Below are 26,213 nucleotides of genomic sequence, written 5' to 3'. Positions count from 1 at the left end.
CATCCCCAAAGTTCACTGAATCAGCAGCAAAAGAAGATCCAAATTATGCTTCACGTTTGATAAAAATTGTCATGAATTCCCTCCACCACAATAAAAATCACACTTCCTGCACAGCTCTCTCTCTCTCTCTCTCTCTCTCTCTCTCTTTCTCTCTCAGTGTACTCTGCGCATCTGCATGCATCTATCCATCCACCCATTTTCTTACATCTATCTGAGTCACAGGGGCAGTTGTCACAGCAAGGATACCCAGATCTCTCTCTTGCCACCTCCTCCACCTTATCTGGGGAAACATGAGGTGTTCCTGGGCCAGCTGATTTGTCCAGTGTAGTGGGTCTGCCCCAAGGCCTCCTCCCAATGGCACATGCCTCAAACACCTCACCTTGTCAGATGCCCAAATCACTGAACCACTTTGGCCCCAGTCCATCTGACAATCTCATGCCTCATGAGCAAGACTCTGATATACTTAAACTCCTCCACTGGGGCAGTCACTTCTCCCTGACCTGAAGTAGAGACTCCACCCTTTTCTGGCTGAGGACCATAGCTTCCGACTTGGATGTTCTCATTCTTATATCTGCTGTTTCACACTCAGCTAAGAACCACTCCAGTGTGAGCTAAAGGCCACTGCCTGATAAGACCAACAGAACCATGCAGAATAATCTGAAAAAATAAGAGATGCAATTCTATGGCCACTAAAATGGTAGCCTTTTGCCACCTGGCTATGAGTAGAAATTCTATCCATAAAAACACAGAGCAAAATTGGTCACAAAGGGAAGAAAAGAATTCAACTTTATTGTCATTGCACATGCACAGGTACAGGGCAACGAAATGCAGTTTGCATCCATCCAGAAGTGCTTTAGCCCAGGCAGAGTCCAACCCACACTGGGAATGAGTCTGATTTTCTAGTTCAAAGGTGGGGCCCAGTAACCCTACTCCAGAATACACTTGCTTTTTTCTCTCACAAAGGGGTTGACTGAATTACTCTTTGTCTAGCCACTCTTCCAGGACCAGTTTGCTTTGGGAGACCCTGTCAGGGTGCAACTGTGATGAATGTACAGTAAATGTCCTGGTGGTGCGGGACCCAAATGCAGGACTTAAACAAAACAGGATAAACTCAAAGAAGCAGCTATATTGCTGTGAAAAAATCCAAATGAAACATAGAAGTGAAATAAAAACTAAATCTGAAAAATAGAACTTAGACTAGGAACAAACTCAGAAATAACCTGGAGGACAGGAAACATACACAGGAACATGGGATGATGTGTCAACAGGCAAATGAAAACAAGACTAAATATACAGAGGATAACAAGGGAATGAGAAACAGGAGGGAAACACAGCTGGAGCTAATCTGTCATAACAAGACAGAGAGGAAGCAAAAATGAGTAAACTAAAAATAGGGCAAGGGACTATCAAAGTAAAATAGGAAACATGAGTCACACACTGAGACACAGGACTTGATACTAGGACCAGGGAAGAATAAGATCAGATAAACCTTTATTAGTCCCACACGTGGGAAATTTTTTTGGTCACAGCAGAAATGTTAAGAGCAGTAAAAATTAAGAAAAAAAGAAAAAAACCGAGTAGAATAAGATAAGATAGAATAACATGCTATACAAAAAGAATAAAATACTTTGCTCTATTGGGAAAATTGCACTTGGTACTGTTGCACATTAGGGAGACAGGGTGAAAGTTATCATTGTGTTTTGGATGTGCGTGTGGGTCTGTCTGCCGCAGCCTGCCACTGAAGGAGCTGCTCAGTGCTGTCACAGTCTCCTGCATGGGGTGGGAGATGTTGTCCAACAGGGATGACAGCTTAGCCACCATTCTCCTGTCACTCAACACCTCCACTGGGTCCAGAGGGCAGAACAGAGCTGGCCCTGTGGATCAGCCTGTTCAGTCTCTTCATGTCCCCAGCAGAGATGCTGCCGCCTCAGCAGACCACACCGTAAAAGATGGCTGAGGCCACCACAGAGTCATAGAAGGTCTTCAGGAGTGGGCCCTTCACGCCAAAAGACCTGAGTCTCCACAGCAGGTACAGCCTGCTCTGCCCTGTCCTGTAGAGGGCGTCTGAATTATGAGTCAGTCCAGTTTATTGTTCAGATGAACACCAAGGTACCTGTAGCTGTCCACAGTCTCAATGTCCATACCTTGGATGTTCAGTGGTTGCAGTGGAGAATGCTTGTGCCTGCGGAAGTCTACCATCAACTCCTTGGTTTTACTGGCGTTGATCTGGAGGTAGTTCAGCTGGCACCAGTCCACAAAGTCTTGTGTCAGTTCTCTGTACTCCTTGTCATCCCCTATCAGTGATGAGGCCAACTATTGCAGAGTCATCAGAGAACTTCTGCAGGAAGCACTGGGTGGAGTTGTGGGAGAAGTCTGCAGTGTAGATGGTGAAGAGGAACGGAGCCAGAACCGTTCCCTGTGGGGCCCCCGTACTGCAGACGACCCTGTCCGACACACAGCCCTGAGTTCTCACATACCCCCTTGAGGTCCCCACCAAGAAAAAAACGCAATGGAAAATTTTTTTGTTTGCATTTCTTAATGACTTGGGTGAATAATAACCACAATCAATATTTTTTTTCAAAATAAAAAAATTTAAATTAGTTTTCAAATTATTGATCTCTACCAAATGGTTGAGATTTCACTTAATGGTAAAAGTATGAAATGAAATAATGCAAATACAAGTACAGTAGATAATACAGTTGAAAAAATCTAATAAAGGGCCAAATTATAATTAAATTACTGACAAAAACTATCCAGGGCATTTGATACAGTTTATTTCTAGTAGCATGCCAGTGAATATTGCTGTATTCATTTCATCAAAGGAAAGTATTATATCAAACAACAAAATACATATTTTTGTAATCTGCAAACGTGAAAAATGTGCAATAGCACAAAATACTCACATTCAGGCCACTTCTAAATGAATGCTACTATGCAAAATCTTTTTTTTTTTTATAAAAATAAAATAAAAACAGTGCAAATCGAGCACATCTGCTTGTGGTTTTGGTCGTTGGGGTTTTAGGGTGTAGCATTTATTCTGTGGTCTTGAAGAGCTGGATCATGGTTGTCTAACTCTAGATGCTGGCTTGTTAACTTGGTTCAGACACAGCCAGGTGGAAACCTTTTGAGAGTTGCGGTTTCTGATCCAGTAGAGCACAGTCCCTCTTGTAGACCAGGTATTCAAGTTAAGGATGTATCCGAACCGTGGAATTTGCCATCTCCTTAACTTGTTAATTATATCTTATTCTGTGACTTAACTTTCTGTTCATTTTAATCTTTTTGTACAGCGCTTTGTGACGGCCTGTCCATGAAAAGCACTTAATAAAATAAACTTTACTTACTTACTTACTATAACTTACTATAACTATAACTTGTCTTATACAGGTGTAATAGCATATCAGAAAGCTTAATTCCCCCCATATGTTAATTATATACAGGGATGAGTGATGGGCATGGGATGGTGATCTTTGCATTGGTCTCTTTGCTCTACCGTTTGACCGATGAAAAAACCATGAACCCACAGGCATTGTTTAGGAGGTTGACACATTTGGTGTCAAACCATTATATTGCAATCAGACCTTCATTAGAGCCTGTAGGTTCTGAGCTGAGGTTCTTTAATGGGTTTGCATAGTGTTTTTTGGTTTTTTTTACAACTTTGGCCCCTTAGAGATAGCTTCTGTTTGTTTTTCACTGAGGGGAACATTGAAGAATGTAGACCCCCCTTGATACAGCAGCATGTCGTGGATGATGCCAGATAAACTTGCTTGGCAGAACAATTTAAAGCCCCACTCATCTGGTTTGTTTGCAATATAGTGGTGGAGAGTGCCAGCCCTTGTGGCTTCATATGAAACCATGACCTCAAACACACTGTGGTTGAAGGTGGATGGTATCATTAGTATCATGCCACAGAACCATGCGATTTTTAGCCATATAATTGTTTATAGTCCATATAGCACTTGTTAAACATGAAATAAAATTTTTGACAACTTAGTAATATTAATTTACCAGCTACTGTAATTTGGTTAAAAGGAAATCAGTTTTGATATTTCTGATTTCCACATGTTATTCTTGATTTTTACAATAATTGTTAATATTAACTCAGAAAGTTACAAAAATGACTTACTGAGGAAATTCACCATATTCTTGCTGTGCAAACACTTAATGTGATTTATCAATAGCAACGGATAAACACAATGGGTCTAGTGGTCTGAATTTATGTCAAAAAATCAATTTAAATAACATTTAGGTTATATCAGCAGTAGCACCATAAAGTGACAAATCAACCGTTTGGTTGACCACCTTTTAAAAAAATTATTAAACATTTATTTTCACTTTTTTAATGGTGTCAAGTGACATACATCTGTTTAGTAAGTCATCTAACACTATCATATATCAAAAGATTATATCATCCTACCTTAGTTTCATCAAAAACACTCAAAATATGTTGGATGGGTTTTTGTTTCTGACTTCCTGGTTGGGAGAGGTATAAGAAGAGCCAACAGTTTAACAGTTTCCATTCACAGTGCCTTCTGGTGGATTTATTTATTTATTTTTTGGCATTACAGATGTAAAACTATTGGTAGAAAAGACTCAATAAGGAAGGTCAATTTCAGTGAAAGCCTCAGTTAGATATAGGGCCTGAAAATGTGCTCTACCATATCGTTGAGCAGAACGCTAAAGGGATACTGTGGTCGGTCACTGAGGTAGTCCAGTATCCATGTTGTAAGGTGATGGTCCACTCCTGAGTTCTCCAGCTTGTCCTTCGGGACCATGGGCAGAATGCTGTTAAAAGCACTGGAGAAATCAAAGAACATGATTCTCACAGTGCTCCCAGCGGGCTCTAAGTGAGAGAGGGAACAATGTAGGTGATGAATGAAAGCATCATCCACTGCAGTGCCAGGCTGGAAAGCGAACTGAAGTGGGTCCAGTGATGAGCTCACCAGGGCCAGAAGCTGTAACAGGACCAGCTGCTTCAGGGTCTTCAAGAGGTGGAATGTCAGAGCCACCGGCCTGTAGCTGTTGAGGTCCTTGGGGCGTGAGGTCTTTGGCACTGGTACAACACAGGAGGTTTTCCAGAGCCGTGGGACTCTCCCCAGCCTCAGCCTCCGGTTGAAGAGGTGCTCCATCACCCCACACAGTTGTCTGCGCAGGACCTGAGGACCCTTGAGCTGATGCCATCTGGACCCGCTGCCTTCTTGGCTTTAATCCTCCTCAGTTCCCTCCTAACCTGGGTAGTTGAGAGAGACAGGCAGGAACCTTGTGCAGGATGTGTACTGGGTGCTGTGGTTGGGGATGGGGATGGGGAGTAGTGACCGTGGTGAGTGGAGAAGGTGTGAAGTGGCTGAGGTTTCAGAGGTGGAACAGCAGCAGTGGGGGTGGGTGAGTCTGCAGCCGGTGTTGGAGACTGCATCCTGGATGAATCAAACCTGTTAAAGAAAAGAGTCAGTTCATTTGTCCGCCTCACATCCCCCACAGGCAGAGAGTTTTGATCTTTGTGGCCCGAGATGGTTCTAAGACCTCTCCAGACTTTACTGACATTATTCTGCTGAAGCTGGTTCTCCATCTTCAACAGACTTAAGAACATAGCTGACTGGGGAAAACGAAAGAAAACACAGAAAACAGATACTGGAGATAAACGAACATGAAGACAAGCGAGACTAGATATGAAACGTAGGATACAGGGGAAGCACAGTAACAGAAACGTAGGGATTAGAATCTATCAATATAATCTGAGCAGAATAATTAAACAACTAGAAATCCAAATGATTAAAGTAGAAACCTAAACAATACCAGTAAAAGCCTAAGGAACAGAAACACTGGATCATAGACCCAGTACCATGACAGTAAAGGACTGTGTTGGACTGGTCCACAGTGGCTGTGGTGTTCATAGTCAGTGTGAGGTTATATCAAGTGTCGCTCAGATGTATTCAAATTTAAACTGAACATGCTTAGATTTATTCACAGAATTCAATACTGTTTATTCTGCCTAGTAAAAACACAGTATAAACAGTATATTGTAAGTGTAGGGAATGGAATTGAGCTAAGCTGCTTTTATCTTATTGAATTCAGTTCCACTAAGAGCAGTAAACCTTTATGTAGTTTCATGATCACAGTTGATCCATTGATCATAGGCTGTGAACAAAAGAAAATCCATTTGAACTCACAAAAGAAATTATTTTTATTTGTGATCATTTCACCATACTGTGTCACTACAACCAAACTGAAGATTTTCCCTCCCACTAAAACCACTTTATTACCCTAACATATTAAGTTTCCTGTTCAGGTGTGGGGGCAAAGTAAAAAGAAAAGTTTGTATTCCCATGGACTAATTAGGGATGGGTATCGAAACCCGGTTCTTGTTGACAACCAGTTCCCACTGTTTCAATTCCTTGGAATCGTTTGCCATTTTTGCAAAGGATTCCCTTATCGATTCCAGTCGCCCCGAATGACGTCACCACGTTGTGGCGCTTCATTTACCCGGCAGGAAACACGGCGCCTAAGCGGCTCAAACGCTCAAAAGTTTGGTTATACTTTACGAGAACGGATGACAACAGGGCAACTTGCAATACTTGCAAAGTAGATATTTCATTTAAGGGAGGAAACACTACGAATATCAAAAGCATTTGCTCACAAAACACGCGATGACCTTAAATGAATGTCGTGTTTTTAATTCCGCTCCGGACTCGTGAATCTCAACCGAGCAGCAGCGGTAACGTTTGCACGTCCTCTCGTGTTAATGCGGCAGGTAAATAATCAACTAACAGTGCATATTATGTTAGCGCGATCTGCCTTCTTACAAAACCTGCCATTACTGTGCATTTAGGTGACCATGATGAGACAGACAGAGTCCGGCTGGCTCAGATGCTGGCAGTTCTCGCTGCAGTCTACCTGGTAGCGTCTCCTTTCAGGCCAGGATAGACGAATGTCACCGAGCAGTGACTAAGTTTGTGGTCAAAGGCTTGCACCCATTTGCCACAGCAGATGCTCCCGATTTCACTTTGGTAAGTGAATGTGTTTAATTGTAGGCAGGGACATTACTGTATATTCTTGTGTAATTGCTACAGAATAATTTATGTTACACTTTGTTATTGCTACAGGAGAATATTTATTTTATTATTTTACATTTACATTTTTTTTCCTGGGGACCCTGTGACACCCCATTGAAGAGCCGTAGGCTGGATCTCTTAAGATCTCACTGTTGGGTTTGTAAGGCCATGTTACTCTTAAATTTCTATCTTGTTCAAAGAGAAGATATAAAACAAAGTTCTAAGCTAATCGACTTTAGTGTTCTCCTTTTTTAAAAATAAGAATCCATAAGAGAATCGATAAAGAATCGAATCGTTAAACAGAATCGAAAATGGAATCGGAATCATTAAAATCTTATCAATACCCATCCCTAGGACTAATACAGCATTAGGTTTATTTAGCTGTAGTTTTACTTTTACTGGAGTCTTTTTTCACGCAAGTATCTATGCTTCATCTTAAGTAAATAATTTCTGTACTTTTGGTACCCCTATCTTTAGGATTTGACAAAATAACTGTATCTAATATTCAATTCCTTTTCATGTAACATGAGTACACTTTCTGTTTCCGAATATTAGCTCTATTGCTACCCTGTCCAATATTCTCCTGCCCTTCTGATTTGTGGTGAAGTGCTACTATACTAGTATTAGTAATTGTAGTCAGAAGAGATTTGTATATTTCTTGTGAGCATTAGCTTACTTTGTCTCACTCTTGTCAATATATAAATTCCTGCGCTCTTTCATAGTACAAGGGGTGGCTGTAGAGCAGGTCATCTACTGATCAGAAGGTTGGTGGTTCAATTCCTGGCTTCTCCTAGTCTGCATGCCAAACATCCTTGGGCAAGATACTAACCCCAAATTGCTCCCCGATGCATCCGTCGGAGTATGAATGTGTGTGTGAATGTCAGTTAGAAAGCACTTAGAAAATGTGCTGGTGTGAATGGGTGAAAGCACAAGTTGTGTAAAGTGCTTTGAGTGTTCAGAAGAGTAGAAAAGCACTATATAGAAACTAGTCCATTTACCATTTATCATATTCCAGGAGCCTGCGTTTCATTTCAGCTGTGTTGTTGTGTATTGTAGACTATACTATTTTTACTGTTTATCATGCTACTGTAACAGAAAAATGTCCCTTGTTGGATCAGTAAAATATTTATTTAATGTGGATAGCATTCATTTGAATAACACTGACTACAATGAAAATTTAGCTGTAACCACAAAAAAGAAAGTTATTTTACTGCTTTTATAGGAGCTCAAACCCAACCCAAGGACGTATCAGGCTTAGAGCTGCACTGTGGTTTTAGTGTTTTTCAGAGTGTTCAGTGGTTAGGAATTTTTTTTTCTGTTTATTGAGCTTCATTTATGCAAGTAATGTACTTAGGTCAAAGGTGAAGGGCACAGAAATATTTTATAGATGCATTAACATTTTGTTATATAAAATACAAAAACAATTGCATCCATAAGTATTTGACCTGATTTTGCCTCTTATTAAAAAGTGCTGAAGTTTAATTACATTTTTTGTTTAATTCAGGTTCTTTTTTTTTCTACTTTTGAAGAGGTTTTATGTAGTGTGCTATTGTCTGCTTCATCTCTAGTTCACTGAAGCATATTATTGCCACCTTAGTATTTTCTTTATTGGCTTTGTTTTTCCTTTGTTTCTTCTCTATTTGTTCTTCCTTTCTTCCGTCTTTAATTGTTTCTCATCTTTTGTTTATTTTTCAGTCTTAAGTTTCCAGTGAGGAAACGTGAAACTGGAAACCTTACTATGTTTTTGCTCTATTGTCATTCCATTTCTTATATTATCTTTTTAGCCTTTTCTTTTTTAATTTATTTAATTTTTTTCTGCTTCCCAATCTAATGCCTTTGCCTAAATGCATTTTCATTTTGTGTTAGTTTTGGTATTAAGTATAATAGCAAATAGTATACAGTAGATTTAAAAAGTATATTTGTATAATTGTAAGTAATACGTTCATGATTTAAGAAAGGAGCAAAGAATGGAGGGATCAGTAACTTGTTCTCCTTCTTTCATTTTCTGCTCTAGAAAGAAAGAAAGGACAACAAAGAAGGGTTATACATACACGTACATGCACACACATGCTCTGCCCCAACCTCTGTTGCTAGGTTACTGCTGCGTCTTAATATTCAGCCATTTCACACAGTTGCATCACCCTCTGTGAGTGCTGGAGGTGGAGTCTCATGATGTTCCACCGTGGAAGGAAATGACTCTTGTTTATGAGTGACATCATGTCCTCTATCCACATTAGAGGACATCTTCTCTACACACACACACACACACACACACACACACACACACTGCCCCAAGTGGAGCAGTCCACATATCTCGAGTCTTGTTCCTGAGTGAGGGGAGAGTGAACGGTGAGATTAGCAGACCGAATGGGGCACCATTTGCATCTGTTGTGGTGAAGAGAGAGCTGAGCATTAAAGCAAAGCTGTCGATTTACCAGTCACACATTGTGTTTTCAGAGGCAGTATGCTTTAAAATTAGAACCGCAAATGAAAAGGAGTTATGAAAAATGTGTCCAAACTAAATCTACATCCCAGAATTTAAATCGGACTGACAGATATGAGTTTCTTGAAATATGAAGAATTACCTGTGTAGCCAAAATGGATTGATTATGTCATTATTTGAAATAACTACAGTACTAGATAAAGCAATTATTAATATTTAGTAGATATTTAAAGCATTGTGATCCATAGTGCACAGTGTGTTGAAGCTAGAGTATAGTGCAGCATTTTATAAAGAGCAGTGACTGGTGGCTTTTGTCACAGCTAATCTTTTCCTCCCCTCTGTGTTTTTTTCCTCCCACTTTCATCTACACACATGAGGGCTTTGTCTTTTTGTTTTATTAGGAAACGCAGTTGGTAACAACATTAATATCCCAAAAGTTGTTTCTGTTCATCTGGACGTAGCGTTTTCAGTGGGAGAAACATTTTGTCACTCATCCAAGTGACTGCAGGTTTCCAAAATTATAAACAGTACATTTGCATAATGACTGAAACCAGCCCACTGAATGATTCATGGTCTGGTAGGTCAGTTCTTGATCATTATTATGCAAATTGGCATGACCATTGATCAACAACAACTGATCAATGGCCATGAGTACCATTCGCAGAGAGTTGGGGAATGGGTGCAAACACAGCATTGTAAGATAGTGAACAATACAGCATTAATATTTTATGTCTTACTCTGATTTAGAACTTCCCTGCCTGCAAGGAATGCACTATTATCTCTGTTGCACTGAACTGCGTGCCATTTTTTCAGTTATTGTGTGTGAATGTGTGTATGAATGGGTGGATGACTGGATATGCAAAGCGCTTTGGGGTCCTTAGGGACTAATAAAGCGCTATATAAATACAGGCCATTTACCATTTATTATCTGTATGTCATCTCTATTCTTCATCCTGGTTTAGTTCATAAAGTTTCACTTTCACCTCAAGAGAACATGTAAGGATTCTGGCATGCTACTTAGCAAAGCTAATCAGAAACTATACCCAGGATAATACTGAGCTATTAGCACTTTGGACTAGTTTGCATTCTAATTAAACTAAATTATATTATTAAACAAAACCACACTCTGGGAATATGATGGCACCACTCACCCACGAGCGTTTCAGAATAAAAAAGAAAAAAAAAACCTTTATTTTATTTTATAATTTTTATAAAGCCAGCTACCAATACTAATGCGCTTTTATTATTAAATATATTATTACATTTATAGAAAAATAATAAGTGTCAAAATTACTGCCTGCAGGATAGTAGTTTGTGTCACAATCTGGTTGTAGGAACTCAGGTGTTAGATGTCTCCAAAAAACAGTTTATTTACAGCACCAGTGCACAGTATATCCAGTGAAGGGAATCCAAAACTCCAGGGAATCACAGGGTAGCTCTCTCACACTCGCTCACGTCTTCTTCCCACACTCACACACGTTCACACGGCAGGGAGGTCACAGGTCTGGGGAGGAAGGTCTGAAAGCAGGAGAGAAGGAAAGAGAAGAAACGAATCACGAATCTGAAATTACTAAGCACAAGTTCACAGGAGCTGCGAGAAACACTAACATCAGTAGTACAATCATCCAGTGACAAGAGGAATTGTGTTCCAGCCTCAAATAGTGCTCCCGGTGATGACAGGTGATTGTTGTCAGGTGTGTGGGTCAAGGGCGGGAGCCCACAGTGAGCTCCGCCCAGGCAGAGAGGGAGAGAGAGAGAGAGAACCAAAACAGCACATGTAGCTTTGTGGGGCCGGCCGGGCAGGCACGGAGACCATGACAGTTTGAGACTGAGTTGAATGTGTTGCATCTCTTTGTTTCACTCTGCAGGTGTGGAAGGAAGAGGAGAAAAGTGAAAAAGGCAATTTAAAGCGTTTATTTGATTTTGCATTCAGGTGGAGCATGTCGGGACCAGGACATACTATTTCAGCACAGACAGCAATGCAGAACAGGAAGAGTGGATCAGAGCCCTGAGTGATGCTGCTGAGGTCACTAGTCAACCAAGAAACAGGTTTACACACACACATGCATGGAGCTATAAAGAGATTGAAAATGTGACATCATTTTGGGGTAAAACCGCAAAGGATTGTGGGTACGAGTGGCAAGCGGTACTAGCGCACGCAGGCTTTCACGTGAAAACAGTTACACAGCCATAAAAAGAAACACAAAGAATGGCAAGAAGCTGTTGTAGTATAAACTGCAATATCCGGTCGCATAACACTCACGGGAAGCGTCGTGGAAGAGAAATTGTTTAAGCCATGTTTCTGAAGTAACAAAGAGCCGACGGATGGCCTGGATTGCAGCCATTCGAAGACCAACTATACAATACAATACAATACAATACAATTTTATTTATATAGCACATTTAAAAACCCGAAGGCACACCAAAGTGCTTCACAGTAATATGAAGAGTCAACTATGACGTCCCAGAACACTCCAGCTCACATGTTAGTCTGCTCCAAGCATTTCCACAAAGGTAAGTCTTCTGTTGTAGTTATTACGTAATTTATCATAACATAATTATTGATGTAGGTTACAATCAAGTCTTATATTGATTTGAATTGAATTCATTGCGCTATGCTGCTTTGTTCACTGTGGCTTTGCGGGCTATTATTTCTTGTGTTTTGTAAGAAAACCAGCCTACAAAATGCTGGAATGTGATCCAGACTGGGCCCCTCTATCAACCTGGGTCAGACCGAGTTTAAAGCTGCTACCACAGCGAGATTTGAGAGAGAGAGAGCGATATCAAAACAGCCACGAAAAGTCCTGCATATATGTGCCCAAGTGTTGTATTGAAGCAATCAATTGATGAATAACTGTTTTCCAGTATGTTGTTTTGCAATGGCTTATTTTTGTTGCATGGTTGATTTGTTTTTCACCGAAGCAGCTAATAAAGCGTGATGGAATACAATTTTGCCTCTTTCTTGTAAGATTCTATAATAGAACGAAACAATAATGCCAGTTACAAATAAAGACTATAATTGAATGAATTACAAAACACTAATTTTATTTCTAATAGATCTGAGAATGTTGTGTAACACTACAACCTGAAACGACAACTAGATTGCGTTGACCTGTACAGGAGATAAAGGGGGAAAAATTAACAACAGCTGTGAAATGGAATAGTCCAAATCACCAAAGTAAGTGAGTGAGTAAGTAAGTGAGTGTATGCACTCACACTTAGGACCATATAATAATAAATATTTGCGTGATGAAAGTTGGGCAGCACGCTAACGTCCTTACTCCACTCTGTATGCTTGTATGGGTCTTACCCTTTCACTCCTTTGATTTTTTTCCTCGTACATTTTTTTGCCTTTTCGTCACGTCTGTCTTTGTACGGAGCTGCCGTGTTCTCCTTCGTTTTGTACATAACAGTTTTTGGGGCAAATAAAATGCAAGTAGGGATTAAAACCGCAGAAATAACGATTACCTGTGCTGGAAATGCTAGCGCTTGATGCAGTGTTTTGATTTTGTTGCCACTCGTACCCACAATGCAATGTGCGAAAGTCACGTGGTCTGTCAATCTCTATACATGGCACTTGAAAATATGTATATGTATATATTCAGCCATAGTCTATTGGGCCAATTCATTTGAACCTATCCAGATTTCCAGTCAGATTGGTGTGAATGCAAGCCAGGCAAGAGATAAATGGAAAATTTGGATCATGTTGTTATTTTGCATGAAAAGAGCAGAAATGTACAAAAGGTCAACTTATCCCCAAGGCCATAGCCAGGGCATAATTGTAACCACATAGCAGATCCATTTTTATCAGCAAATACAGACTCCTTTCCTAAAACCAGTGAATTGACAACTTGGTTATTGATCTCTTGGTTATTGGTTATTGATCTCTATCAGTCCTAACTACAGTACACAGTACAAGAGCCAAGGCTGTGAATTACTACAGAATAAATAGTGGCAGAGTTGAGTGGCACAATTTGACATGAAATGAAAATAATATTTTAATGATGCAACTTAGCAGGTGAATAGACTTATGTGGCTCAGAAAATGAATGTTTTTGATCATATATTACAAGATCTGAGTGAGTATTTGTTCTGTGTCTGTTAGCTTGCCATCACCAGTGTGTGAATGTGTGCATGAATGGGCGGATGACTGGATGTGCAAAGCGCTTTGGGGTCCTTAGGGACTAGTAAAGCGCTATACAAATACAGGCCATTTACCATTTCACAATTTAGAAATGTTGATGTCACAGATCACTTTCATATTTTAAAGATTGATCCAGCCATCCATTCTCTCCCCCTTATCAGGGTCACGGAGAGAGGCAGGGTACATCCTGGACAGATTAACAGCTTAGTGCTAATACTGATTAAATGCAGAGGTGTATAAACACATAGTGAGTGGAACAGGTGACTGAAGAAGAAATACTCATAATAGAAATCCCCCAGTAGCCTACACCTATTGCAGTGTAACGCGGGAGAGGAGGATTCAGGGTCACCTGGTCCAGCCCTAACTATATGCTTTAGCAAAAAGGAAAGTTTGAAGCCTAATCTTAAAAATAGAGATAGTGTCTGTCTCCTGAATCCAAACTGGAAGCTGGTTCCACAGAAGAGGGGCCTGAAAACTGAAGGCTCTGCCTCCCATTCTACTTTTAAATACTCTAGGAACAACAAGTAGGTCTGCAGAGCGAGAGCCCATCCATCCATCCATCCATCTTCATCCGCTTTGTCCGGGGCCGGGTCGCGGGGGCAGCAGCCTTTGCAAAGAGGCCCAGACCTCCCTCTCCCCAGCCACCTCCTCCAGCTTGTCCGGGGGAATACCAAGGCGTTCCCAGGCCAGCCGAGAGATATAATCTCTCCAGCGTGTCCTGGGTCTGCCCCGGGGCCTCCTCCCGGTGGGACATGCCTGGAACACCTCACCCAGGAGGCGCCCAGGGGGCATCCTTGTCAGATGCCCGAACCACCTCAGCTGGCTCCTTTCGATGTGGAGCAGCAGCTGCTCTACTCTGAGCCCCTCCCGGATGGCCGAACTTCTCACCCTATCTCTAAGGGAGAGGCCAGCCACCCTTCGGAGGAAGCTCATTTCTGCCGCTTGTATCCGCGATCTCGTTCTTTCGGTCACTACCCACAGCTCGTGGCCATAGGTGAGGGTAGGGACGTAGATCGACCGGTAAATTGAGAGCTTCACTTTTACACTCAGCTCCCTCTTCACCACGACGGACCGGTGCAGCGTCCGCATTACTGCAGCTGCAGCCCCAATCCGTCTGTCGATCTCCGGCTCCCTTCTCCCATCACTCGCGAACAAGACCCCGAGATACTTGAACTCCTCCACTTGGGGCAGGAACTCATCCCCGACCCGGAGTGGGCACTCCACCCTTTTCCGGCTGAGAACCATGGCCTCAGATTTGGAGGTGCTGATCCTCATTCCCGCTGCTTCACACTCGGCTGCGAACCGTTCCAGTGCGAGCTGGAGGCCTTCACCCGATGAAGCCAACAGAACCACATCATCTGCAAAAATCAGAGATGAGATTTTGAGGCCACCAAAGCGAAAGCCCTCCGCCACTTGGCTGCGCCTAGAAATCCTGTCCATAAAAATTATGAACAGAACCGGAGACAAAGGGCAGCCCTGGCGAAGCCCATCACCCACCGGGAACGAGTCCGACTTATTGCCCGCAATGCGAACCAAGCTCTTGCAACGGTTGTATAGGGATCGAATGGCCCGTAGCAATGAGCGAGAGCGAAGTGCTCTAATGGGGCATGGAACCCTGTGGAACTACATTATTAACCCTAGTGTGTGAAGACGACTCTCACTTTACATAACCAAATTGGAGTATATTAGATAGATATGATACAAACCACTGCAGTGCAGTACCTGTAATACCTACAGTGCGCTTTTATCGCTCTGGAGTTCCTATGCCCATCAACTCATCCAGCTCAATCAGGGCGACACCAAGTGAGTCCCATGCTAGCGAGAGATATAATCTCTCAGCAAACCTAGGTGTGCCCCAGGGCCTCCTCCTGGTAGGACATACCCAGAATACCTTACCTAGGAGTCATACTGGAGGCATCCTATTAAGATGCCTGAACCACCTTAACAGACTCCTTTCGAAGTGGAGGAGCAGTGGCGCTACTCCAAGGCCGTCTTAAGTAACCAAGCCCCTCACCCATCTCTAAGGCAGAGTCTTGCCGCTCTTCGAAAAAAAAAAAAAATTTCTGCCAGTTGTATTCTTGACTTCATTCTTTCGTCCACTACTAACAGCATGTGACCACAGGCGAGGGTATGAATGTAGACTGACTGGTAAATCGACAGCTTTGCTTTAATGCTCAGCTCTCTCTTCACCACAACAGATGCAAATGGTGCCCCATTCGGTCTGCTAATCTCACCGTTCACTCTCCCCTCACTCAGGAACAAGACTCGAGATATGTGGACTGCTCCACTTGGGGCAGTAACTCTTTCCTTGTGACAAGTTATTGCTATTAACTATTATTTAATTTTATGGCTACTTCTTGTATTTACCTTGTGTTCCATCTAATTTTTGCTGGTCTTTTGTTGGTTTCAAGCAATGTCTTATTGATTTTCTATTTCTTTTACCTCACTTTGCTTTATTTTTATTATCTTTTTTTTTGGGGGGGGGGGGGGGGGGTGCTATCTTTTTGCTTTTTTAAATTTATGAATGCTGTTAATAGTTATTATTTTGACCAAAGCTAATTTCAATTGAGGGTGTGTGGGAGTTTGCCCAACCAGTCTACATGTGTTTTGTGGCATTCGACCAGGTCCCTGGAGGAAACCTGTGGGGCTGCTTTGGGCGTACAGGGTGTCTGTCCAGTCGATGGAGGCCATTTAGACCCTGTACAACTGCAGGAAGATCTTGGTTGTATTGCCGGCAGTGAATCAGACTAGTTTATGGTGTATTTTTAGACTGCCAGGGCTGCTCTTTGTCACCAATTCTGTTTATAGTTTTTTTTTCATTAGTCCTTTATTTATCCAGGTAAAAATCTCATTGAGATTAAAAATCTAATTTCCAAGAGAGACCTACCAGCAAAAGCCAAAAATACATGTACCACATAAGTACATAACAATTAAAATAAATACAATATCCCATACAAATGTTAAAAAAATGCAATAACTGATCATTATGAGGTATATTAGAAACAATCACACTGATTTTGAGTGGTTGCAGAGAGACTTCTGTTGATTAAGCTGTTTTAAATCTGGATAGAAAGATTCAAATAAAGACCCTGATGAAAGAAAATGCCCATTAAAGCAGTTTAAGATGTCACATTTTTCTGTTAACGTGCACACTGGCAACTCATTGGTAGTTATGTCCCCATGAGAAGATTTTCTTATTTTTCATTTTTTTATTATATCCAGAATTTTTTAGGGTCATTCAGATGTTTAGTTGTTTTTTAAAGACAGAATTCTGATTTGGCCTTTTTAATTATGGAGGTTGAACGAAGTCTGAGCTGTCTAAAAATCAGACAATCCGCTTCAGACTGAGTTTTTCTGGCCTGAGCCCAGGCAGCATCCCTTTTTTGAGGAGACTGGATAGCTGAGGAGAAAACCAAGGGTTGTTTCTGCACTTTACTCTAAATTTGCGCATGGGGGCATGTTTATTTATAATTTTGATAAAACTGCCATACAAATAATTCCATCTGAGCTCAACATCAGTGATCAGGTGGATTTTATTCCAGTTATAGTCCCATAAAACTCGAAAGAAAGCTTGCTCACAGAAATGCTTCAAATCTTATTTAAAAACTATTTGTGGTCTCGATTTTGGGACCTTCAGTTGTTTGACTACAGTTATCAGACAGTGGTCACTGATATAATTTGCAAAAAACCCAGTGTGAGAATATTTACAGTATTTACAGCGTGTCAGTTAAAACTAAATCTATAAGTGACGACTTTTATGGGCATTTAGGATTTGGATGAGTTGTAAATTAGTTGTGTGAGATTGTATGAATCACACATAGATTTAAAAAAGTCTGAGGCAGAAGACGACCAGTCCCAGTTGAACTCTTCAGCCAGCACAATTTCATCAAAATCTAATGTAGATAGTTTTTCACTAAATTAAATTCAAGCCTCACTACTAGCCGAGGGGTGTCTGTAACAGCCCACAATGGTGATAAAATAGCCTTTGAAAACCTCCAAAAAGTTGATTCTGTTCATCTGGACGTAGCGTTTTGTGGGAGAAACGTTTTGTCGCTCATCCAAGTGACTTCTTCAGTCTCAGCAGGTTTCCCCAATCTTATAAACAGCACATTTGCATAATGACTGAAACCAGCCCACTGATCATTGGTCATGAGAATTTGCATAATTAAGATTACGGAACTGAACTTAATTAGGAACTTTTTTACATAAATTGCAAAACCGCCACCCTGGGGCAGTCGCAACAGAAAAGCCGTTATTGTGATGTCTGTCAGGAATTGATTTTGTAAGCCAGGTTTCTGTCACGGTCCGGGTCAGCGGCCGTGTGAAGAGTGGAAGGAGGACTCAAACGCAGCACTATTTCAGACGTGAAGGGTGATTTATTGACAATACCAAACATAAAGTGGAGATGGCAAAAACTGAACTCAGGACGAACTAAACTGGGAGAAACTACACAAAGGAGTGGCAAACCTGAACATGAAGGGAGAACAGCAGGGAGAGCACGCAGGGGATTTCACAGGGTATGAACACAGACGACGCGACGAGGAGCAGAGGAAAACACACACTATAAGTACACAGAGAGACACTGGGAAATCACACACAGGTAGGGGAAACAGCTGGACCTGATTAACCTGACGAGACAGGGGAACACTAACACCAGGGACCAATAGAGGGAGCACAAACCCAGAACCCAGTATCTAAAATCCCAAACACAAACCATCCCCAAACAGCCACGAATAATAATGAAAGTAATAACAATAAAGAACATAAACACAAAGTCACTGAGTCATGGCCACAGGACCATGACAGTACCCCCCCCTCAAGGGCTGGCCCCCGACAGCCACAGAAACACACCACCTGCGGGCGGCAGGGGGCCCAGGACGGAGGGACCGGGCCATGACCAAAGATGGAGGCCCCAGAGTCCCAAAATAAGGCACACAAAACTCACAGGGGAGCAGAGTCCGAAACACAGTTCAGGTGGCCGGCCTGGGGCCCGATAACACAGGAGGCCAGGCCAGGAGGCCTCCTGAACTGTCCCATCCTGGCCTCCAACTAAACATCATTGCCAGACCTGGCCCACATCTGGCTGACATACACCCTGCCATGACACCAGTCAGTCAGAAGTGCCAACTTGATGCCGGATCCAGGCCAGTCCTGTTTCCTATGAGCCTGGGCCACATAAACCAAGCCACAATCTGGCCAGATGTGGCATGCCATCACATAAACAGTGACCCAAAACCCATATCTCTATGACATACCACTTACCATGCCAGAAGTCAGCCAGCAATGGGTGATGGTGGAACCTGACTGTGAAAAAATATCTAGACATAGCTAAGTGATAGCCTTCAGGCTTCATCAGGTGGTGACCACCAGTTTGCACTGGAGCTTTTTGTGGCCGAGTGTGAAACGGCGGGAACAATAATTAACACCTCCAAGTCTGAAAGGGCAGAGCACCGACTGCAGATCAGGGCCGAGTTATACCCCCCAAGCAGTGGAGCTGAAGTATCTCACGTATTTGTTCCCAACTGAGGGGAGAATGGAACACTCCCTCACGTTATCTGTCAACATGAGATAATACAACACATGAGCTCTGTTGTGGCAATGAGAGAGCTGAGAATAAAAGCGAGGATGTATTTTTACCAGGCAATCTGTGTTCCTATTCTCACCCTATGGTCACAAGCTCTCATTAGTGGATGAAACAATCAGGTTGTGGACACAAGTGGAATAAATTTCTTTAGAAGAGTGGCTAGGCCCTCCCTTAGAGATAGGGTGAAGAGCTTGGTTATTCAAGAGGGACACAGTGTAGAACGGCTGCTCCTCTACTTCTGCTTCTGTGCCAGTTGAGGTAGTTGGGCATCAGACTAGGATTCCTCCTGGACGCTTCCTAGGTGAGCTATTCCAGGCATGTCCTACGGAAAGGCCCTGGAGCAGGACAAGTCCATGGCACATACCAAGGACTCAGCAACAACAGAAACTACTATTATTAAATAAATAAGTGGGGTAATATCGGTAACAGTGACTCTTGACTCTTTGGTGCCGTACTCTGCTTGATCTTTTGGTGTCAGATCCAGTGCTGTCCTAATTCTCATTCATTCTTTTTCTTCCAAATACCCAGGAAACACCAAGATTTTATCAACCACAGCATGGAGACAAAGCCTCATAACTCACAAACACAACACTTATGCTCTCACATAAATGATAGAATGGAAGGGAAAAGTGAAGAAGCTGAAGGGGGAAGAACAACTCCTCCTCCTAGTGCCATGCCCCTCAACAGCAGTAGTAAACCCCCTCCATCCAACAGCCACAATGGACATCAACCAGCTGAGGGACATGAAGAGCCAGGTGTTGGTTTATCATATGAGCCCAGGGAACAACAGGAGAATGTGGTGCTGAGGAGAGGTTTTGTCCCAAGGACAGCTCCAGAGAGGTTGGCCCAAAGAAAGTGCTCAATGGCTCAACTGCAACAGTGGGTCAACCAGCGGCGGGGCATGGCCTCGCAAGAAGACATCAACAGGTAGCTCAATTTAGAAGAGAAGAAATATAACTGCTCTTTGTGTCTCCAGGTCTTCAAATATTATAAGTTATTTACTATGATTTTACACTGGCACAGTGATCATTGAATTACGTGCACACTAATAATGTAAACTATCAGAAATACAGATTATATACATTATTGTTGATTATTTTAATGGAATAGAAAACCTTTCAAAAACAAATATTAAAGCAGTGCACAACTTGTTTTGTAAGGCTGTTTGAAGAAGTGTTGGTTCTCAAATGATTTTCTATAGTTTTCAGACACCTTTGGCACTAACCAAATTATTCACACTTCTTATTTAATCCCAAAAAAATATTATCACACTAATTTCAAAGATCCCATAATTAAATAAAACCTTTCAACTGTTTTTATTTTCATCTTTTCTGTTTTGTATTGTTTGTCTATAACTGCTATTTCATGAGTAAGTTTCCTTTCTGTGTTTCTAGAAAGACTTAATTTGATTTGTTTTATGAAAATGTAATGTATATATATAAAAATTAATGTGTATTTTAAAAAGGGAAAAATGTAATTTTAGTCTTTATCCTATTGTGTTTCTTAAAGAAGAACTAGACCAAGATAAACTTTCACACATTCAAATAGTTTTTCATGTCGGAAATATTCTCTAATTTTTCCTGTGCTTTCAGGCCACCCTCTTACTATTCTGTGAACCAAGAAGTCTCAGCTGGCTACTATAACTTTGTGGACGAATACTCTTTGTACCTACCAGGGGTCCGACCAGACAGCATCTGCTCTATGTCTGCTGTGGGGGGCTATGACAGACTATGGACTATTGAGCAAAAGCGACACTCTCTGAGGGATGAACCCCACCGGTTGTACAGGAAACAGATGCCCCAAGACCAATGGGGGCCACAGTACTATGGTGGAATGGAAACATCCATGAGGAGCCTGTTTATTCAGCCACGCTCCAAGTCTGTGCCCAGATCACCATCCTCATCATCGAGGCGGCCCTATTCACCAGCGTCATGCACCTATGCCTCACCTGCTCGATCACTATCCAATGGTTTTGACCGGTTTTCAGGGAGGATGAATGAAGATGCAATCTATCCACCAGTCTACAGTCTGAGAAGATCTTTCAGCTCCCCAAAGGTGAACCGGTTTACTGTGTTTGTGTGTAGCTTTGAGAAACTAATGTTTGATAAGTCTTTGAATAACATTTATCAATACAGAAAGTCAGCAGGGATAAAATCAAGACTCTCCAGTTTTGATATAGTGACACCATATTCATCTAACACCACTCTAACACTCTCACTCACCTTACTTCTATTTTGTCCTTTCTTCTTTCTATGTTCTCTTCCCTACTGCCTTTAGTATAACTACCATGGTGATAGGAGATCATTAAACCAAGGATTATACCACCACAACTACCCTGTTTCCCCTTCTGTTCACAGTAAAATGGTATGTGCTGCAAAAGTATGTAAATTGTACTTAATGCACTTCATGCTGTGGCATATGTAACTTTGTATTGTAAATGCTGTCAGCTGTGGGGTCTGGCATTAATTATCTGTATGTCCAAGTAGAGATGTCTGATCCATTTTGGTTACCTTGGCTTTGGGTATCTACTGATAATAAGCAATGATTGGGTACCATTAATACACTGTATTTGTGATTGTGAAAAATAAACTAGGAATGATATGCAAAGGGGACATTAAGGATGACTTTCACATTTTGGTCTTGTTTTTAAAGGAACTTTACAAATATATATTTATTGCATATGCATTTATTAAAACAATACATCATAAGATCAAAATAATAAGATAAAGAGTTGCTATCTATACAATATTTGTCTTTTTGATTTCCACGCTTGCCACCAATGCTGCTGCTTGGTTCAGGAGGATATATTAGATTTTCAGCTCCAGCGCAACCTGGATTACCTAGATCAACAGGTAGGAGGAAACATACAGTAGTGTTTGCCAATAAATACTTTATACACACCATTTTTCATAATTCTTGACAGTTCTTACCTACTTTACTGCCCTTTAAAATCTCTTTTCTATGTTTTTTGTGTGCTTCTCTTGTATAGAGTATCTTTGGCTGTCCATTAACTTCGAAAATATGATTCCTTTATAACAGTTCAAATATTGTTCCAGTTGTCCTGTCATACAACTTTCTTCTCTGGTCTATAATCCAAGCTTCAGTTACTCAGGGAAAGCTCTCTATTTGGGATGGTCCCCAATTTTTTCGAGCACTCACCCTCAACAACAAAGTAGAAGTAAGGAAAGTAGCAGCCCCTGAGGAGGCAGGCTTCAGTTGAGACTAAACGTATTTATAACACCACCATAACAACAAAATGTAATTTATTTTGCTCTTTTTGTATGGTATAGTGTCCTAAATAGTCAGCCTAATTTAATGTGTTGCCTACCTTCATTTCTTATTGAAGTCAAAATCAAATTAATGTATTGGCTGTGTAATGTGGGATACAGACTTTGGAGATTACATACATGAAAACTCCCATTTTTATTTATGCTTTGAATTACAGTGGAACCCCGACTTACGAAATTAATTCATTCCCGAGGGTCTTTCTTAAATCGAAAATTTTCACAAGCCAAAGCATCCATCGCGCGTTTTGACTGAGGCGATGCTGTACGATAGGCTATAGGCTAATTGCTAACTAGAACAACAATATGTCATTCAAGTGGAACAGCGAAGCGCAAGTACGGAAGCCAAGGGGTTGTCACATGATTCGAAAGGCATTGTGGGCATTGTAGGCTCAGCCAATCAGAGCCAGCGTATTTTGTTACTCGGGCATTTTGCCGTAACACGGGCAAAAATATTGACGTTCAGTGCCTTCGTAACTTGAATTTTTTGTGAAACGGGGTATTTGTATGTCGGGGTTCCACTGTATTTGAAATTTTTTGACACCAACAAGTTGGGATGTCCTTAATATGCTCATCTTAAGTGCACAGTTCTGGTTATGATAGCTGCTGTCCACCTACAGTTAGGCCCATAAAAGTTTGGGCATTGACACAATTTGTGTAATTTATGTCTCTGTACATAACAACAGGGAATTTTAAATAAGAAAAAATGAAGTAAAGGCTTCAAGACCTTCAACAAAAGTACTGAATTAACTGTTTCCAGCAATAGTCCCACATTTTCAGGGGTTTATAAGTAACTATACTAAATGCTTAATACTTGGCTGTTTCTGTACCTGAAGGTTTGAACCGCCAGAGAGCATAGCCGTGTAAACCTCAGAATTCATCCTGCCAATTCAATCAGCAGTCACATCATTATCATCATCAGTAGTGACCTGCTTCCAAATGCAGCCATACATGTCCATGCCATAACACCTTCAACATGTTGGAAAGATAATGTTGTTCCTTTAGTTCTCCATACTTTTCTCTTCCCATCAATCAGGTACCAGATAATCTTGTACCGGAATCTTGTTTAATCTATCCAAAAATTGTTTTTGTTCTCTTGCTTAGTGGCAAGTGGCAGACCACAGTAACATCCCTAAAAAGGATTCAGTAACCATCACAGTGGCAGACATCTCCAAGAAAGTGTCTCAAGCATGAAAAGTTACACAGTACCAGGCCCTAACATGATTCTAACCTACTGGTTAACAAAGCTAATTACACTCCACAAATGTCTCTCAGCACAAATGAACCAGCCGCTAATGGATGAGATACACAGAGAATGGCTAACTGAAAGACAGACAGTCCTGATACCCACGGATCCCCATATTGCACCGGTCACATCCAACTACCGACAAATAACCTTCAGCTCAACATGGAAGCTCCTGTCAGGCATCATAGTAGTTAGCATGAACAGGCACATGCAGAGGAGCAAGAAGGGGACTATTATGGAAAGACAGGTCTGTGCACCGCATCTACCACTGGCAGATAGAAGACATAGCTGATGTCAAGAAATCCTACAATGGCTAGAGAATGCTAGACTCAAAGAAAGCACAGAGGAAATAATCAAGACAGCACAGGAACATACTCTAAGCAAAAGATCCCAGGTGCAGGCTGTGCAGAGATTCCCCCAAGACAAGCAAGTAACAGCAGGGCGCAAGATAATCGCAAGTAGGGAATACATGAAATGCCCTAACCAAGTGACTAGCATAGTATACAGGGATATCTGTGCTGGGTATGGCCTGGAGGTCCAGAGGTCAAACTACCCTTGTCTTGCCTCCCAAGGGTAGTTGAGATTGACCAACCTAAGATCCTGTGGGACTTCCAGATACAAATTGATAAACAGCTGATGGCTAATCAACCGGACATAGTAGAGGTGGACAAGCAGAGGAGGATGACACCAGTGATAGATGTAGCTATACCAAATGATAGAAACACTAGGAAGTAGGAACATGAGAAACTTGAGAAATAACAAAGAGAGAGGAGTTCAAAAAGACCGTGAAGGGAACAGTAGTCCTCATGCTGGTCCATGCCAGTGCGCTTGAATGAGAGTACCCTTAACACTACTGGGTGTTTTTGAAATGGCCCACTGGTTCACCAGCTCACAATCAGAGTACGATGCACACCAAATGGACTGGACTGGTTCTTATATAACGCTTTTCTACTCTGAGCATTCAAAGCGGTTTACACATCTTGCTTCACATAAGCACTTTTTTTTATATGCTATTTCTATGTAAGTGCCTTCTATCTAACATTCAGATGCATTCATACTCCGATGGATGCATCAGAGAGCAACATAGGATTAGTATCTGAACCAATAATTAGTAGGCGACCTGCTTTACCACCTAAGTTACAGCGTCACTGGTGCATGTCCTCCCAAATCCCCGGCCAATGAAATTGGGCCATTATTCATTCCATCCATCCATCCATTTTCTTACACTTATCCTGGACTGGGCCGCGGGGGCAGCACCCTAAGTAGAGAAGGCCAGACCTCCTCCAGCCTCTTTTCTAGGGGAACACCAAGGCCTTCCCAGGCCAGCTGAGAGATCTCTCCAGTCACTACCCAAAGCTCATATCATAGGTAAAGGTAGGGATGTAGACCAACCAAGAAATTGAGAGCTTCGCTTTTACGCTCAGATATCTCTTCACCACAACAGACCGGTACAGCATCCGCATCACTGCAGCAGCTGCACCAATTTGTCTGTCAATCCCCCGCTCTCTTCTCTCCTCACGCATGAAAAAATCCCTGAGATAATTAAACTCCTCTACTTGGGGCAGGAACTCATCCCTGACCCAGAGTAGGCACTCGACCCTTCCGGGGCCGATTCTCATACCCGCTGCTGCTCTAGTTTGAGTTGGAGGCCATCACTTGATGAAGCCAACAGAACCCCGTCATCTGGTGGACCAGCGCTGGCCCTTGGTCACCACCAGGGTCTTGCCAGCAATGCGTACCAAACTCTTGCAATGGTTGTATAAGGTTTGAATGACACCCCATACTCCTGAAGCACCTGTCATATGTGGTCAAATGCCTTCTCCAAGTCAAAACACATGCAGACTGGTTGGGCAAACTCACATGCCCCATCAAGTATCCTCCATAGCATGAAGGGCTTGTCCAGTATTAAAACCGCATTTTCCCTCTTGTATCGACTAACAGACGGAAAATCATTTCCAACACCTTGGCATCTAGACCCAGGAGATTTTACCCTTTCCCCCAGGGTGGAAGCAAGCAGACCGTCCCAGGCTCCGCAGCAGCAGGGAGGCCCCGCATCCCAGATCCCAATCGGACGGCCAACACCTCCTTCCAGCCCCCCCGCCCCAATGGCCAGTCATTCCTTTTGAATAATTTTTTAACCCTGTCCAGCCATCGGCAATTCGCTGCCGCCTGCTTGAAGTTGTATAGCTGGCAGTTCCACCACTGTCTGGACTAGCACCTCCAACTAGTGATGTGTCGGTCGCGAACGAAACGGCTCTTAGAGCCGGGTCTTTGAAGTAAACGACGCGAGCCGTGGTTTTTTTTTTCTTCTTTCTCTCACCCTCTCTCTTGAACTTTTTTTCCGCTTCACTTCGCACGCGACCTGTGCTTTGCGCTGGGAAGAGGGGGGAGGGCTGGTAGTTACACTCTTAGTAGCACAGGAACAGAGCGGGAGGGAGAGATAGAGAAAGAGAGCCAGTGACAACAA

At 42.1% G+C, this 26,213-nt stretch overlaps 1 protein-coding gene across 16 annotated transcripts in view; it reads left to right on the top strand.

The window, feature by feature from the left end:
- Positions 1 to 26,213, top strand: part of plekha6 (pleckstrin homology domain containing, family A member 6) — a 70,058-nt gene that overhangs the window by 3,520 nt on the left and 40,325 nt on the right. For 8 of the 16 annotated variants that reach the window (XR_013909354.1, XR_013909355.1, XM_026167713.2 and 5 more), the window contains 5 exons: positions 11,423 to 11,538; positions 19,745 to 20,143; positions 20,809 to 21,271; positions 21,494 to 21,580; positions 22,015 to 22,068. Coding sequence is in view for 14 of the 16 variants with exons in the window: in XM_080302180.1 (XP_080158306.1) it covers positions 11,423 to 11,538; positions 19,745 to 20,143; positions 20,809 to 21,271; positions 21,494 to 21,580; positions 22,015 to 22,068 (1,119 nt within the window). In the remaining 2 variants the exon portion in view is untranslated. The remainder of the gene's footprint in view (positions 1 to 11,422; positions 11,539 to 19,744; positions 20,144 to 20,808; positions 21,272 to 21,493; positions 21,581 to 22,014; positions 22,069 to 26,213) is intronic. The other 8 variants (XM_080302174.1, XM_080302173.1, XM_080302172.1 and 5 more) reach the window with 5 other exon arrangements.

The sequence above is a fragment of the Astatotilapia calliptera genome, chromosome 5 (assembly GCF_964374335.1).
Source record: "Astatotilapia calliptera chromosome 5, fAstCal68.1, whole genome shotgun sequence".
Classification (NCBI taxonomy): Eukaryota; Metazoa; Chordata; class Actinopteri; order Cichliformes; family Cichlidae; genus Astatotilapia; species Astatotilapia calliptera.
The sequence above is the reverse complement of the archived record's forward strand: the minus strand, read 5'-3'. Positions and strand labels throughout refer to the sequence as shown.